This window comes from Gorilla gorilla, chromosome 3 (genome assembly GCF_029281585.2).
Source record: "Gorilla gorilla gorilla isolate KB3781 chromosome 3, NHGRI_mGorGor1-v2.1_pri, whole genome shotgun sequence".
NCBI classification, from domain to species: Eukaryota; Metazoa; Chordata; class Mammalia; order Primates; family Hominidae; genus Gorilla; species Gorilla gorilla.
The window spans coordinates 69,501,801-69,517,124 of NC_073227.2; the positions used below are offsets into that span (position 1 = coordinate 69,501,801).

General features: G+C 45.6%; 1 protein-coding gene across 5 annotated transcripts; it reads left to right on the forward strand.

The window, feature by feature from the left end:
• Positions 1–2,650: 2,650 nt before the first annotated feature.
• SPINK2 (serine peptidase inhibitor Kazal type 2) lies at positions 2,651–14,644 on the forward strand. 5 transcript variants are annotated; one of them, XM_004038706.3, is made up of 4 exons: positions 2,651–2,913; positions 3,943–3,986; positions 12,711–12,820; positions 14,321–14,644. In XM_004038706.3, the coding sequence occupies exons 1-4, from the start codon at positions 2,859–2,861 to the stop codon at positions 14,364–14,366; spliced, it is 255 nt and encodes an 84-aa protein (XP_004038754.1). In that variant the 5' UTR covers positions 2,651–2,858; the 3' UTR covers positions 14,367–14,644. The 5 variants fall into 5 exon arrangements, with proteins under 5 accessions (XP_004038754.1, XP_055241000.1, XP_004038755.1 ...); XM_055385025.2 differs by having other exon boundaries at positions 2,777–3,063; XM_004038707.3 differs by having other exon boundaries at positions 2,777–3,018.
• The last annotated feature ends 680 nt before the right edge of the window (positions 14,645–15,324 follow it).

Consider the following 15,324-nt stretch of genomic DNA (forward strand, 5'->3'; position numbering starts at 1 on the left):
TAGAGAAGTACTAACACTCATTTCAAATTTACCCCTTGGCCTCAGACAGGATTCCAGCCAGAACTCAGCCATGTGTGGTGCCAAGTGGAGTTAAAAACTGCACAGTGTCTTCTTGTTCCAGCCCTTGAGGTTGCTAAGGTCAAGGGTGGGCATGGGAACATGCCAGTCATAAGATGATTCTCCATCAGCTCTACACTCCCCCTTCTACACTCTGCTATGTGGTGCCAGGTCTCAGCAGACCTCATTTCTGCTTTTCCAGCTGGCTTCCAGAAGGTTATGCCCATAGGGTCTGTCAGGGGGACACCGGAAGGCAGGAGGAGGGAGAAGGGACTGGCTCCTGCCTGCTGGCTGTTTCTTTCAGCAGTGCCACAGCAATGACTCTTCATCACTCTGATAGAATCAGCTGGCTCCAGTCTCCAGCATTTTTTTTTTTTTTTTTTTGAGACAGAGTTTCACTCTGTTGCCCAGGCTGGAGTGCAGTGGTGTGCTTGGCTCACCACAACCTCCACCTCCTAGGTTCAAGAGATTCTCATGAACCTGGGATTACAGGAGTAGGGCACCATGTCCAGCTAAGTTTTGTATTTTTTAGTAGAGACAAGGTTTCACCATGTTGGCCAGGCTGGTCTCGAATTCCCGACCTCAAGTGACCCACCCACCTCAACCTCCCAAAGTGCTGGGATTACAGGTGTGAGCCACTGCGCCTGGCTCCAGTCTTCAGCTTTTCCACACACTCTTAGAGCCACCTGCATAGCCAAGCAACACCCCCTTCCCATGGGTCTGAGTCCCAGCTTTCCAGGACCTCTCCTCCAAATTTCTAGTTCTGAGAATCCCAACCTAATCCGTTTGTTCCCCTAGATCAAGGCATGATGCCTACTTCCTAAAGGCTTTATCTCTGTGTTACCTCGTTTTCCCTTTCTGCTTTTTTCAGTTATCCCTACTGGATTAGCCAATTCCTTATACTAAATTATCTCTGGTGAAATACCTAGTAAACCTTGTGTTTTCCAGACTGGACCCTTACTGATAAGGCAACATGTCACAGAATCATTTGACACACAGGCATAAGAAGCAGAAAAAAAAAAAGTGGATCTGCTAATGCACTTTTTTTTTTTTTTTTGACAGAGTCTTACTCTGTCGCCCAGGCTGGAGTGCAGTGGCACCATCTCGGCTCACTGCAACCTCTGCCTCTTGGGTTCAAGCAATTCTCATGCCTCAGCCTCCCAAGTAGCTGGGACTACAGGTGCACACCACCATGCACAGCTAATTTTTGTATTTTTAGTAGAGATGGGGTCTTGCCACGTTGGCCAGGCTGGTCTCAAACTCCTGGCCTCAAGTGATCTGCTTGCCTCAGCCTCGCAAAGTGCTGGGATTACGGGCATGAACCACCGTGCCTGGCCAAATTTTTTTGACATGGTCTCATTTTGCCACTGAGGCTGGAGCACAGTAGCTCAATCTCAGCTCAGTGGCCACACCTGGCTAATTTTTGTACTTTTTTTAGAGACGGGGTTTTGCCCTGTTGCCCAGGCTCCTCTCAAACTCTTGAGCTCAAGTGATCCACCAGGCTCAGCCTCCCAAAGTGCTGGGATTAGAGGCGTGAGCCACCACGCCTGGCCTTAATGCACTAACTTGCTCAGCCTCTTTGGCAAAAATTATTTCTCACAGAAGTAATGAGTAGAACAGTAGTTACTAGAGGCTGGGAAGGATAGGGGGATAGGGAGAGGTTGGTTAAAGTATACAAAATTACAGCTAGGTAGAAAGGATAAGTGCTAGTGTTTCATAGCATTGTAGGGTGCCGACAATTAACAATAATATATTATAAAGGTCGAGCACGGTGGCTCAAGCCTGTAATCCCAGCACTTTGGGAGGCCAAGATGGGCGGATTGCTTGAGCCCAGGAGTTTGAGAGTAGCCTGGGCAACATGGTGAGAACCCCTCTCTACAAAAAATGCAAAAATTAGCTTGGCATGGTGGCATATATCTGTGGTCCCAGCTACTTGGGAGGGAGGCTGAGGTGGGAGGATCACTGGAACCTGGGAGGTGGAGGTTGCAGTGAGCTGAGATCGTGCCACTGCACTCCAGCCTGGGTAAAAGAGCGAGACCCTGTCTGAAATTTAAATAATAATAATAATAATAATTTATTATGTATTTTCAAGTAGCTAGATGAGAGGATTTTGAATGTTCTCAACACAAAGTAATGATAAATGTTTGAGGTGATGAATATGCTAATTATCCTATTTTGATCACTACACATTGTATGTATCCAAATATCACTATGTACCCCCATAAATATGTACAATCATTATGTGTCAACTCAAATAGTTAAAAAATATATTAAAAGAGGGAAAGGCAGAACGCTTCCTGAGAGCAAGGACCTCCTTTGTCGAGGTCAGGGCTGTGTCTTCAGCAACGAAACACTATCTGGGACTTAGTACATGCTTAAGAAATAGGTGTTGATTGACAGAGCTCCCAAGAGCTCCACGAGGGTCCCCCTAGGACTCTCACAGGTTCTTGTATGTCGGAGGGAGAGGTCTTCCCCTTCGTCTCCTCGGGGGGAGGGGAAGGTGTCGGGGAACAACTGCCCCTTCCTCTATCTCCCTCGCCCCTCCTTCCCCATGGCCCCCTCCCCCGTCCTTCTACCTTTCTCCTTCCCAGCCCTTCCCGGTTCTCCCCCGATCCTTCACGGCTCCTCTTCCCGCCGCTCCTCTTCCCGCCGCCCCTCTTCCCTCGCCACCTACCGCTGCTTTTCCTCCCACTCTCGCCCCGCCCCTTCCCCCGCCCTCCCCGCGCCCCGTCGCACGAGCGCTCCCTGCGAGTGGCGGAGGTAACAGACCGCAGGGGCTAGACAGCCGGCGCGGGAGGAGGATGGCGCTGGCGGTGCTGCGCTTGGCGCTGCTGCTCCTGGCAGTTACCTTCGCAGGTAGCGCTCGGAGCGGTCCTGGCGAGCGGGGACCTCCGGAGAAAAGCGGGATTGGGAGTCAGGCCGGCGGCGGACCCTGCCCGGCTCCGGGCGGCCTCGGCGACGGTACCCGCGCGCCCGTTACTGGCGGTTCCCCAGAGGACCTGCCAGGTGGAGGAACGCGAACTAGGGGTTGTGGGGGTGGCTTTGTGGAGTCAGCCACCCTCTTTAGTTCTTGCTTGGGCTTCGCTCCCAGCTCTAAGGACACGTGCCATCTAGAGCGCTTTCTCTGTTAAAGTAGATTTTCAGGTGCCCAAGATGAGGAGTTGAGTTTTTATGTATGGTCCCACGGGAGGAGATGTGCAGGAATGAGGAATTGTGGATGCTTACGAGAAAGGGGCTTTAGTCCAACCACACTGGACACTTCTCTTAAAATGGAGTTAAAATGCTCACATCTTGTATTAAACTTTGTATTTGTGACCCCGAGTTGCAAAGGAAAATAACATCATGAACTATTAATTAAGGGTTACTTCCTTGGCCAGGTGTAGTGGCTTGGGCCGGTAGTCCCAGTTACTCCGGAGGTTGAGGTGGGAGGCTCGCTTGAGACCAGGAATTGAAGCTGCAGTGCGCTAGCGCGACTTTTATTCCATAGCTTCAAAGTCCTTTCTCAACCAACCCTAGTGGGAACAGAACCAAATGTTATTTCTATGTGCTTTTGGGGAGAGGTGCCATAAAAAACTGAATATCCTTTCTGGGGGAAGTGGGATGGGGGCAGTTTAAAGAAGGTAGGCATTAGAGGGGAAAATAGAAGATGTGGCCTGGATAAATCCCAAACTGGATTTTAAAACATCCTTATGAAGCTGGATGTGGTGGCTAACGCCTCAAATTCCAGCACTTTGGGAGGCCTAGGCAGGAAGATCGCTTAAGCCCGGGAGGTCAAGACCAGCCTGGGCAACATAGCAAGACTTCATTAAAAAAAAAAAAAAATCCTCATGAACAATACCTTACCTTGATCCTATACTGTAAAATGTCTATGCTTTCTTCTTACAGCCTCTCTGATCCCTCAATTTGGTCTGTTTTCAAAATATAGAACGGTAAGTAGGAAACCACTTCTACTGTTTCTACTAATACAGTGAAGCCCAAAACCGTTTGGGAGGGAGGCTGGCTTTCAGGTCTGACCTGCCACTTTTGAAACCATTGAGGACTGCGTTTAAAACCAGGTTGTCAGGCAGGCCTTTTGATTCAGATAAAAGTGTAAGTTTTAGTTGAAAACAGCTCAGTCTTTGTGTTAATATTTCCTTTAAAGATTCAAAAGGTCCTTAGAAAAAGTTATACCTTGTACTAGATATTTTATGTACTTTATCAAATTAAATTCTGAGGATGTAAATGGAGACCAGCCAAATGAGAACAAGCAAAGGCTATGTTTTTCAGGGCTTGTTATAGCAAGAGAGTCAGCCACTGTCACTTGCATTTGAATAGGGACTTGAGTCAAAGAGAGGAGTGGGAAAACTATAGCGGAAAAAAGGAATGGCTTCAGGTATGGCCTGATTGGAGGCTGTTGGCACAGGGAAGCTGTAGGTGAGCTAACTAGAAGCACAACATTCTATGGTATGGGTTAGGGGTGTGTATTTGGTTTTCTCTGGTTGTCCTAAGTTGGAATCAAGGACAGAAATTATGGAAGCTGTCAGTTAGTAATCAAATCCTAACCATTTTGCGGCCGGGCGCAGTGACTCATGCCTGTAATCCCAGTACTTTGGGAGGCCGAGGTGGGCAGATCACGAGGTCAGGAAATCAAGACCATCCTGGCTAACATGGTGAAACCCCGTCTGTACTAAAAATACAAAAAATTAGCCAGGCATCATGGCATGTGCCTGTAATCCCAGCTACTGGGGAGGCTGAGGCAGGAGAATCGCTTGAACCTGGGAGGCAAAGGTTGCAGTGAGCTGAGTTCATGCCCCTGCACTCCAGCCCGGACAACAGAGTGAGACTTCATCTCAAAAAAAAAAAAAAAGAAAAAAAAGTCCTAGCCATTTTGGGCTGATTGTTAAAGGGGTTATTGTTTGGCTTCCTGGACTGTCACTAGAGATAGCAGTCTGATTTCCTTCAAGTCTGGCTTATAGCTGGCTGGCCTCCTGGCCTGGTTATTCTAAATAATGGTTTGGGTTCCTGGACAGGATGCTGCAGGTTGTGGGTCACAGTTCTGTTTTATATAAGGACTAGTCATTGTCTGTATATTTGGTCTCTCAATTCTCACAATGATGTTGTAAGATAGACATTATTTGACATGTGAGGATATTGACTTCAGCAGGTTAACTTTGAGCATTCAGCTCAGAGTAGACTTCTTCCAGGAAGGCTTCCCACGCGATTCCCTTCCTCTAAAGTAGAGATGTAGATATATATACACACACACTTTCTCTGTGCTTACCTATACTGCATCATCATCACCATCATAATAATAAATACTTAGATACCTACGTGCCACACCAGTGTTCTAAATGCTTCATATATAATAACTAATTTCATCTTTTACAGTACTGTGAGGTAGGGATCATTATTTCATTATTATCCCCTTGGCCAAGGTCACATGGAAGTGGTGGAGCTATGCTTCTCATCCAGGCAGTCTGACTCCAGATCCAGTGCTTTTCTCTACCCTGTCACAGCATTAGATTGTAATTGCCTGTTTGCCTGTGTCCTCCAGGAAACTGTATGCATGTTGTCAGGTATAATGTCTTATTTGCTATTTGTTGCTCAGTCTTCAGCATCTCACGGATGCCCAATAACACTTTTAGTCAGTGATTCAGTTTGCTTGGGTTTGATTTTCTTTTAGAAAATGGGAGTTATGGTACCTTCGTTTCAAGGCTGGGATTAGGGTAAAGTGAATGAGTTCCTACATGTAGAATTTAAGAAGGCACTCACGCTCAGGAGACAAGGCAAGTGCTGCAGGACCTGCTGTCTTTTTTTTTTTTTTTTGAGACAGAGTCTTGCTTTGTCATCCAGGCTGGGGTGCAGTGGCGAGATCTCTGCTCACTGCAACCTCTGCCTCCCAGGTTCAAGTGATTCTTCTGCCTCAGCCTCCCGAGTAGCTGAGACTACAGGCATGTGCCACCACGCCTGGCTAATTTTTTTGTATTTTTAGTAGAGACAGTGTTTCACCATGTTGGCCAGGCTGGTCTCGAACTCCTGACCTCACAGGATCCCCCCACCTTGGCCTTCCAAAGTGCTGGGATTGCAGGCATGAGCCACCGCTCCCGGCCTGGACCTGCTGTCTTTTGACAAGATTGTTAAAAGGATGACTCACACAAGAGATCTTTGGTTTGGCTGGTTTTTGTGCAGTGGTGTTCACAACTAATTGATCACAACCACAGATTTCTCTGTTCCTTTTCCATTCCACTGCTTCACTTGACCAGTCTTAAGAAAAAAGGGAGAGAGACAGAGAGATCGATCTTTGGTTTTTCTTCCTTATTTCCATTGCCACTGCTCTAATTTAGGGCCCCCATTATCTCTTACCTAGATTAGCATAGTGGCTTTTCAATGGGTTTTCCCCATCCTTTTGGTATCTTGACTTTCCAGTTCCTGCTACACACTGCTGCTTCAATTAGTCTCTGAAACCTCAACTGAATGTAGCATGTCTCTGTGCAAAATCTTCAAGGACTTCTCATTGCCCACAGAGAAAGTCTAACCTCATCGACACAGCCTACTTTTCTACCTGTACCTTCTGGTGCTTTCTCATAGTTTATCCTCCTCTATCCTTAGTGCCACACTTTTTTTTTTTTTTGAGATGGAGTTTCACTGTTGTTGCCAGGGTGGAGTGCAGTGGCACGATTTTGGCTCACTGCAACCTCCATCTGCTGAGCTCAAGCGATTCTCCTGCCTCAGCCTCCCAAGTAGCTGGGATTACAGGCGTGCACTGCCATGCTCGGCTAATTTCTATATCTTTAGTAGAGGTAGGGTTTCACCGTGTTGGCTATGCTGGTCTCAAACTCCTGACCTCAGGTCATCTGCCCACCTTGGCCTCCCAAAGTGCTGGGTTTACAAGCGTGAACCACCGCACCCGGCCTGATTACTGTAGTTTTATAGTAAGTTTCAAAATGAGGAAATGTGAATCCTCCAACCTTTTTTTTCTTAGTCAAGACTGTTTTGGCTATTTGGAGTCCCTTATATTTCCATCTGAATTTTAAGATCAATTTGTCAGTTTCTGCTGCAAAAAAAGATAGCTAAGATTTTGTTGGGGATTCCATCGAACCTGTATATCTATTTGGAGAGTATTGCCATCTTAAAAGTGTTAAGTCTTATGATCCATGAACATGGGATGTCTTTCTGTGTATTTAGGCCTTTAATTTCTTTCAACAATGCTTTGTAGTTTTCAGTATACATGTCTTACACTTTGTAAATATTTATTCCTAATGTTTTTGTTTTTGTTTTTTGAGATGGAGTCTCGCTCTATCGCTCAGGCTGGAGTGCAATGGCATGATCTCGGCTCACTGCAACCTCTGCCTCCTGGGTTCAAGCAGTTCTCCTGCCTAAGCCTCCTGAGTAGCTGGGATTACAAGTGTGTGCCACCATGCCCAGCTAATTTTTGTATTTTTAGTAGAGATGGGGTTTTACCATGTTGGTCAGGCTGGTCTCGAACTCCTGACCTCGTGATCTGCCCGGCTCAGCCTCCCCAAGTGCTGGGATTATAGGCGTGAGCCGCCGCACCTGGTCTTTCTAGATGTTTTATTCTTTTTTTTTTTTTTTTTTTTGAGACAGTGTCTCACTCTGTTATCCAGGCTGGAGTGAAGTGGAGCCATCTTGACTCACTGCAGCCTCCGCCTCACAGGTTCAAGTGATTCTCCTGACTCAGCCTCCCAAGTAGCTGGATTACAGGCTCCCGCCACCATGCCCAGCTAATTTTTTTTCGTGTATATATGTATATATATTTATATATAGATATAAAATATATATTTTATTTATTTATTTTGAGATGGAGTCTTACTCTGTCACCCAGGCTGGAGTATAATGGTGTGATCTCGGCTCACTGCAACCTCCACCTCTAGGGTTCAAGTGATTCTCCTGCCTCAGCCTCCCGAGTAGTTGGGATCACAGGCACCCACCACCACGCCCAGCTAATTTTTCTATTTTTAGTAGAGACGGGGTTTCACCAGGTTGGCCAGGCTGGTCTTGAATTCCTGACCTCAAGTGATCCGCCCACCTCGGCCTCCCAAAGTGCTAGGATTACAGGTGTGAGCCACTGTGCCCGGCCTATATTTTTTTAGTAGAGACAAGGTTTCACCATGTTGGCCAGGCTGATCCCAGCACTCCCAAAGTGCTGGGATTAAGGGTGTGAGCCACCACGCCTGGCCCTAGAGATGTTTTATTCTTTTTGATGCTATTGTAAGTGGAATTGTTTTCTTAGTTTTATTTTCAGATTTTTCATTGTTAGTGTATAGAAATAAAATTGAGTTTTATATATTGATCTTGTATCTTTCAACCTTGTTGAACTGGTTTATTAGTCCTTTTTCTTTTTTCCAAGACTGAGTCTTGTTCTGTGGCTCATGCTAGAGTACAATAGCATGATCATAACTTAATATAACCTTGAACTCCTGGGCTCCAGTGATCCTTCTGCCTCATCCTCCTGAGAAGCTAGGACTACACACACAGGTCACCACACATGGCTAATTTTTAATTGTTTGTAGAGATGGGGTCTTGCTATGTTGCCCAGGCATGTCTTGAACTCCTGGCCTCAAGTCATCCTCCTACCTCAGCCTCCCAAAGTACTGGAATTACAGGAATTAGCCACCATACCTGGCCTTGTTTATTAGTAATAATAGTTGTGTGTGTGTGTGTGTGTGTGTGTGTGTGAGAATTTCTTAGGAATTTCTATATAACAAGATTGTGTCATCTTTGTTGTTTGTTTGTTTGTTTTTTGAGACACAGTCTTACTCTTCCGCCAGGTTGGAGGGCAGTGGTACAATCTCAGCTCACTACAACCTCCGCTTCCCAGGTTCAAGCGATTCTCCTGCCTCAGCTTCTCAAGTAGCTGGGATTACAGGTGCCTGCCACCATGCCTGGCTAATTTTTGCATTTTTAGTAGAGGCAGGGTTTCACCATGTTGGCCAGGCTGATCTCGAACTCCTGGCCTCCAGTGATCTGCCCGCCTTGGCCTCCAAAAGTGTTGGGATTACAGGCATGAGCCCCTCTGTCATCTTTGAATAGAGATAGTTTTACTTCTTCCTTTCCAATCTAGGTGCATTTTATTTATTTTTCTTGGGTAATTGTCCTGGCAAGAAACTTCGGTATAGTGTTGAATAGAAGAGGTGAAAGTGGACATTCTTGTGTTTTTTTTCTGATTTTAGGGAAAAGCATTGAGTCCTTTACCATTGAGTAGAATGTTTGCTTAGGTTATTCATGGATGCCTTTTATTTTATTTTATTATTGTTTTTGTTTTTTCTATGGATGCCTTTTATAAGGTTGAGGAAGTTCTCTTCTGTTCCTGGTTCGTTGAGTGCTGTGTTTTTTGTTTGTTTGTTTGTTGTTTGTTTGTTGTTTTTTTGAGACAGAGTTTCACCCTTGTCCCCTAGGCTGGAGTGCAATGGAGTGATCTTGGCTCACTGCAACCTCTGCCTCCTGTGTGATTCTCCTGCCTCAGCCTTTGTTTGTTTGTTTTTTTTTTTTTTGAGACGGAGTCTTGCTCTGTCACCCAGGCTAGAATGCAGTGGCATGATCTCGGCTCACTGCCAGCTGTGCCTCCTGGGTTCATGCCATTCTCCTGCCTCAGCCTCCCGAGTAGCTGGGACTACAGGCGCCCACCACCATGTCTGGCTCATTTTTTGTATTTTTAGTAGAGACGGGGTTTCATCGTGTTAGCCAGGATGGTCTCGATTTCCTGACCTCGTGATCCACCTGCCTCGGCCTCCCAAAGTGCTGAGATTACAGGCATGAGCCACCGTGCCCGGCCACCTCTTTTTTTTAAAAAAAAATCATAAAAGAGTTTTGGAGGTTCCTTTAAACTGTTAACTCCAATGCCAACCACTTCTCTTGCCACTGTGCCTTTGCTTGATCAATTTTATTTCCTTGCAGTAGACATTCTCCCATCCTTCTATATTAAATTTTACCGTTTCTTCAAGACCAGCATGTGTATTTCTCGATTGCCTTATTCGATCCTAAGCTTCTTATAGGCAGGATCCAACTTTTCTTTGTCTTTATGTCTCCCATAACATCTGTAAATGAGTGATTATACCAGTAAACGGTATAAGAACCTTTCAGGAAAAAAGCTTTACAGCAGCGGTCCCCAGCCTTTTTGGGACCAGGGACCAGTTTGTAGAAGACAATTTTTCCATGGACTGAGGAATGGGGTGGGGTGGGCAGAGATGGTTTGGGATGAAACTCAGACCATCAGGCGTTAGTTAGGAGTCTCGGCAGGGTGCAGCAGCTCATGCCTGTAATCCCAGCCCTTTGAGAGGCTGAGGCTGGCGGATCACAAGGTCAGGAGTTTGAGACCATCCTGGCCAACATGGTGAAACCCAGTCTCTACTAAAAATACAAAAATTAGCCGGGCATGGTGGTGGGTGCCTTTAATCCTACCCATCTGGGAGGCTGAGGCAGGAGAATCGCCTGAACTCGGGAGGCGGAAGTTGCAGTGAGCCAAGATCACGCCACTGCACTCCAGCCTGGGCGACAGAGTGAGACTTTGTCTCAAAAAAAAAAAAGGGCCAGGTGCAGTGGCTCATGCCTGTAATCCCAGCACTTTGGGAGGCTGAGGCGGGCAGATCACCTGAGGTCAGAAGTTTGAGACCAGCCTGGCTAACATGGTGAAACCCCGTTTCTCCTAAAAATACAAAAATTTAGCTGGGCGTGGTGGCATGCGCCTGTAATACCAAATACCAGGGAGGCTGAGGCAGGAGAATTGCTTGAACCTGGGAGGCAGAAGTTGCAGTGAGCCGAAATGGCACCATTGCACTCCAGCTTGGGCAACAAGAGCAAAACTCTGTCTCAAAAAAAAAAAAAAAAAGTCTCATAAGGAGTGCACAACCTAGATTCCTCACGTGCCCATGTCACAATAGGGTTTGTGCTCCTATGAGAATCTAATGCCATCGGTGACCTGACAGGAGGCGGAGCTCAGTTGATAATGCTCACTGGCCAGCCACTTCCCTCCTCCTAACTGGAGGCCCAGTTCCTAACAGGCCATGGACTAGTACCAGTTTGTGATCTGATGGTGGGAAACCCCTGCTCTAGAGTATAAAGGTCAGAGAATTGCTTAAAATTTTATCATATCCTTCTAGAAGAATTATTTTTATTTTAATTTGTAATTTTTTTGAGACAGTTTCGCTCTTGTTTTCTAGGCGGGAGTGCAGTGGTGCAATCTCGGCTCACTGCAACCTCTGCCTCCCAGGTTCAAACGATTCTCCTGTCTCAGCCTCTCGAGTAGCTGGGATTACAAGAATGCGCCGCCACCCCCAGCTAATTTTTGTATTTTTGCTAGAGACGGGATTTCACCATGTTGACCCAGGCTGGTCTTGAACTCCTGACCTCAGGTGATCCACCTGCCTCAGCCTCCCAAAGTGCTGGGATTACAGGCATGAGCCACCACGCTCCGCTCTTCTATGAGAATTAAAATGACATTAAGGAATAATAAATGTGCAGTGGCCCTCTTCCAGAGAGCGGAGAGGAAGTTTTGGGGCAATGTCTGCCCAGATTGAACTCTCTTCCTGTAGTTAGTATCTTGTGGGATGAAATTTGGAGCCTCCATAGATGATGAACCTGTTTTGAACATTTTTCCTTTGGCGCAAATTTGCTTCAGTTCTCAATTTCCTGCTTTCTTTAATGTTTTTGGTTAAATGTCAGTGCCTTAAAAGTTCAGATTGAAAGATTAGATTCCTGATTTTGTCTTGGCATTAAGGCAAGGGATTAAGGTGGAATTTAATAGACCATCCACATGGAGATTTTAGTGAAGTGCAAATTATGAAGCTAGACAATAAAAAAGTAGGTGTGGTGGCATGTCTTAGACTTGCATTTAAAAATCAGCCAGATTGAAGCCTCTGAGGTCCTTTTTTTTTTTTTTTTTGAGATGGAGTTTCGTTCTCGTTGCTCAGGTTGGAGGGTTGGAGTGCAATGGCGTGATCTCGGCTCACCACATCCTCCGCCTCCCAGGTTCATTCGATTCTCCTGCCTCAGTCTCCCGAGTAGCTGGGATTACAGGCATGCGCCACCATGCCCGGCTAATTTTTTATTTTTTAGTAGAGACAGGGTTTCTCCATGTTGGTCAGACTGGTCTCGAACTCCCAGTCTCGGGTGATCTGCCCACCTTGGCCTCCCAAAGTGTTGGGATTACAGGCGTGAGCCACTGCTCCCGGCCAAAATCCTTTTTTTACATAATATGTATTGAACCATCACACCAACATTGTATCTGATTTTTGCATTAGAAAATTTTTTTTTACCAGGCGCAGTGGCTCACGCCTGTAATCCTAGCACTTTGGGAGGCCAGGGCGGGTGGATCATGACGTCAGAAGTTCGAGACCAGCTTGGCCAACATGGTGAAACCCTGTCTCTACTAAAAATACAAAAATTAGCTGGGCATGGAGGCGCGCGCCTGTAATCCCAGCTACTTGGGAGGCTGAGGCAGGAGAATCGCTTGAGCCCAGGAGGTGGAGGTTGCAGGGTGAGACTCTGTCTCAAAAAAAAAAAAAAAAAAGAAAAGAAAAAATTTTTCTGGAAAATAAAAATATTTTTATTGAATGATTCTAGGAAATCTAGGGAGATCTGGGACATTTTCTCCTCTGAACTATTTTATATGAGTGTGTCTCAAGTCATTCTCGAATTTCTCTCTTTCTTTTTTCCAGCCAAACTGCTCTCAGTATAGATTACCAGGATGTCCCAGACACTTTAACCCTGTGTGTGGCAGTGACATGTCCACTTATGCCAATGAATGTACTCTGTGCATGAAAATCAGGTAACATGATTTTACAGCTGTAGACTAGCCAAGTTTTCTTTATTTCTTTTTTTTCTTCTTCTTCTTTTTTTTTTTTTGACAGAGTCTCACTCTGTCACCCAGGTTGGAGTGCAGTGGTGCAATCTTGGTTCACTGCAACCTCTGCCTCCTGGGTTGAAGCAATTCTTGTGCCTCAGCCTCTGGAGTAGCTGGGATTACAGGCACCTGCCACCACGCCTGGCTAATTTTTAATTTTAGTAGAGACAGGGTTTCACCATGTTGGTCAGGCTGGTTTCGAACTCCTGACCTCAAGTGATCCACCCGCCTTGGCCTCCCAAAGTGCTGGGATTACAGGCGTGAGCCACCACGCCTGACCTCTTCATTTCTTTTGTTGAATTTTGATTACTTAGGAGGTAGTGACAATTTTCTTGGATGTAAGAATCAAAGGTGATATGGTAGTTCTCAGTTTTCAGGGTGATGCTTAAAGAGATGCAAAATCCTCAGTGCATTTTTCAGGTCAAGTTAAACAATGAGATGTGTGATTAGTCAACTATAGGCCAGGTAATCAAATTATGTTATTGCCCACAAATGTGAAATTTCCTAAAATTAAGAATCTATTTAATAGTTAAACTCTGTGGAGTATTAAATTTTATTTTTAATTCAAGGGGCATGTGTAGGTGGTCTGCACACCCTGTATTAGTAGTCGGGAAGTGGGACTTACTGACTCTGCTTAGTAGAATGCTAAGTAATGAGTGTATGATACTTGATATGCTTCATGTAGCACACCTGACCAGGTGACTGTCACCTTCAGGTATGCAGCTTTGTATATAGCAGGGATTCATTATTTGACCTTAGTCGGTCTTCTCTGATTCTTTTTTTTTTTTTTGAGACTGAGTCTCACTTGTCGCCCGACTCACTGCAACCTCTGCCTCCCAGGTTCAAGCGATTCTCCTGACTCAGCCTTCCAAGTAGCTGGGATTACAGGCATGTGCCACCACACCTGGCTAATTTTTGTATTTTTGTTAGAGATGGGGTTTTACCATATTGGTCAGGCTGGTCTCAAACCCCTGACCTCAGGTGATCAGGTGATCCACCCACTTCGGCCCCCCAAAGTGCTGGGATTACAGGCGTGAGCCACTGCTCCCAGCCTAAGTTTTGTATTTTTAGTAGAGATGGGGATTCACCATGTTGGCCAGGCTGGTCTCAAACCCCTGACCTCCAGTGATCCACCCACCTTGGCCTCCCAAAGTGCTGGGATTACAGGCATGAGCCACCATGCCCAGCTCTCTGAGTGATTCTTTGGGGTTAGTGTCCTGTGCCCTAGCGTTAGGGAAAAAAATGGCAGAGTGGGGACTTTCACCCTCTTTGTTTCCTAGATTTAGCTTAAAAAATGATTAAATAAGTGTAGCTGTGGAAGGAATCTAATATATATCTATCTACATGGGTCTTTTTAACACAAATAATGAGACAGTTTCAGTATGGTAGGTAATAAATGTATTTCTATGATTGTTCAATTTGCAGGGAAGGTGGTCATAATATTAAAATCATTCGAAATGGACCCTGCTGATGGAGCAGTTTACAGAAAAGAAGATGGAGAGACCACCTTCACTGGCAGACTAGATAAATTGCATTTCCCCTTTTTCTCTTTTCCTGTGTTTCTTTACATGAGATTTGTTAACACACATTTTCTGAGAGCAGGTGTGGAAGACAGCCATGTGTAGTGATGGATAATTTAAAGAAAAAAAGAATCCTTGTTTCTTGGCTTTTGCTCCTGGAGTTAAGCTTACTGCCCAGGTGACTTGTGCATTGCTTTATTTAGTTGAAATAAAATCAGCATTGAATTCAGTTCCTACTGTTCTCTGTTGAAAATACCATTCTCATTCCAGAGGAGGCAGAGTTTTACCTCTATCCTTTAAGAGTTTTTCAGCTGGGCCTGAGAATTAAATGGACATAAGACAGATCAACAGGAGGAAAGCATACAGACTTATTTAATACAAGTTTCACTTGGCATGGGAGCCTTCATAAAGAAATAAACACTCGGCGGGGCGTGGTGGCTCACGCCTGTAATCCCAGCACTTTGGGAGGCTGAGGCGGGCGGATCATGAGCTCAAGAGATCGAGACCATCCTGGCCAGCATGGTGAAACCTCGTCTCTACTAAAAATACAAAAATTAGCTGGGTGTGGTGGCACATGCCTGTAGTCCCAGCTACTCGGGAGGCTGAGGCAGGACAATTGCTCGAACCCAGGAGGCGGAGGTTGCAGTGAGCTGAAATCACACCACTGCACTCCAGCCTGGGCAACAGAGCAAGACTCTGTCTCAAAAATAAATAAATAAATAAATAAACGCTCAAAGACACAGAGTTGAACACTTATATGCTGAATTAGACAAAGAGTAGTGAATTATGAAAGTGTGACATGGCAGAGGGGCTTGGGCTGAGTTAATTGGGTAGAGAAGTGGCTGAGGATAAGCATTAGTCTAACAAGGTTGGTTTGTACACATTTCCCTTGACCTCAATTTCCAATTT

Coding starts and splice junctions, on each gene's coding strand:
- SPINK2 (XM_055385025.2), top strand. CDS start 2,859: ATGGCGCTGGCGGTGCTGCGCTTGGCGCTGCTGCTCCTGGCAGTTACC. Junction 3,064..3,942: donor TTCCCCAGAGGACCTGCCAG/GTGGAGGAACGC, acceptor TTCTTCTTACAG/CCTCTCTGATCCCTCAATTT. Junction 3,987..12,710: donor TGTTTTCAAAATATAGAACG/GTAAGTAGGAAA, acceptor TCTTTTTTCCAG/CCAAACTGCTCTCAGTATAG.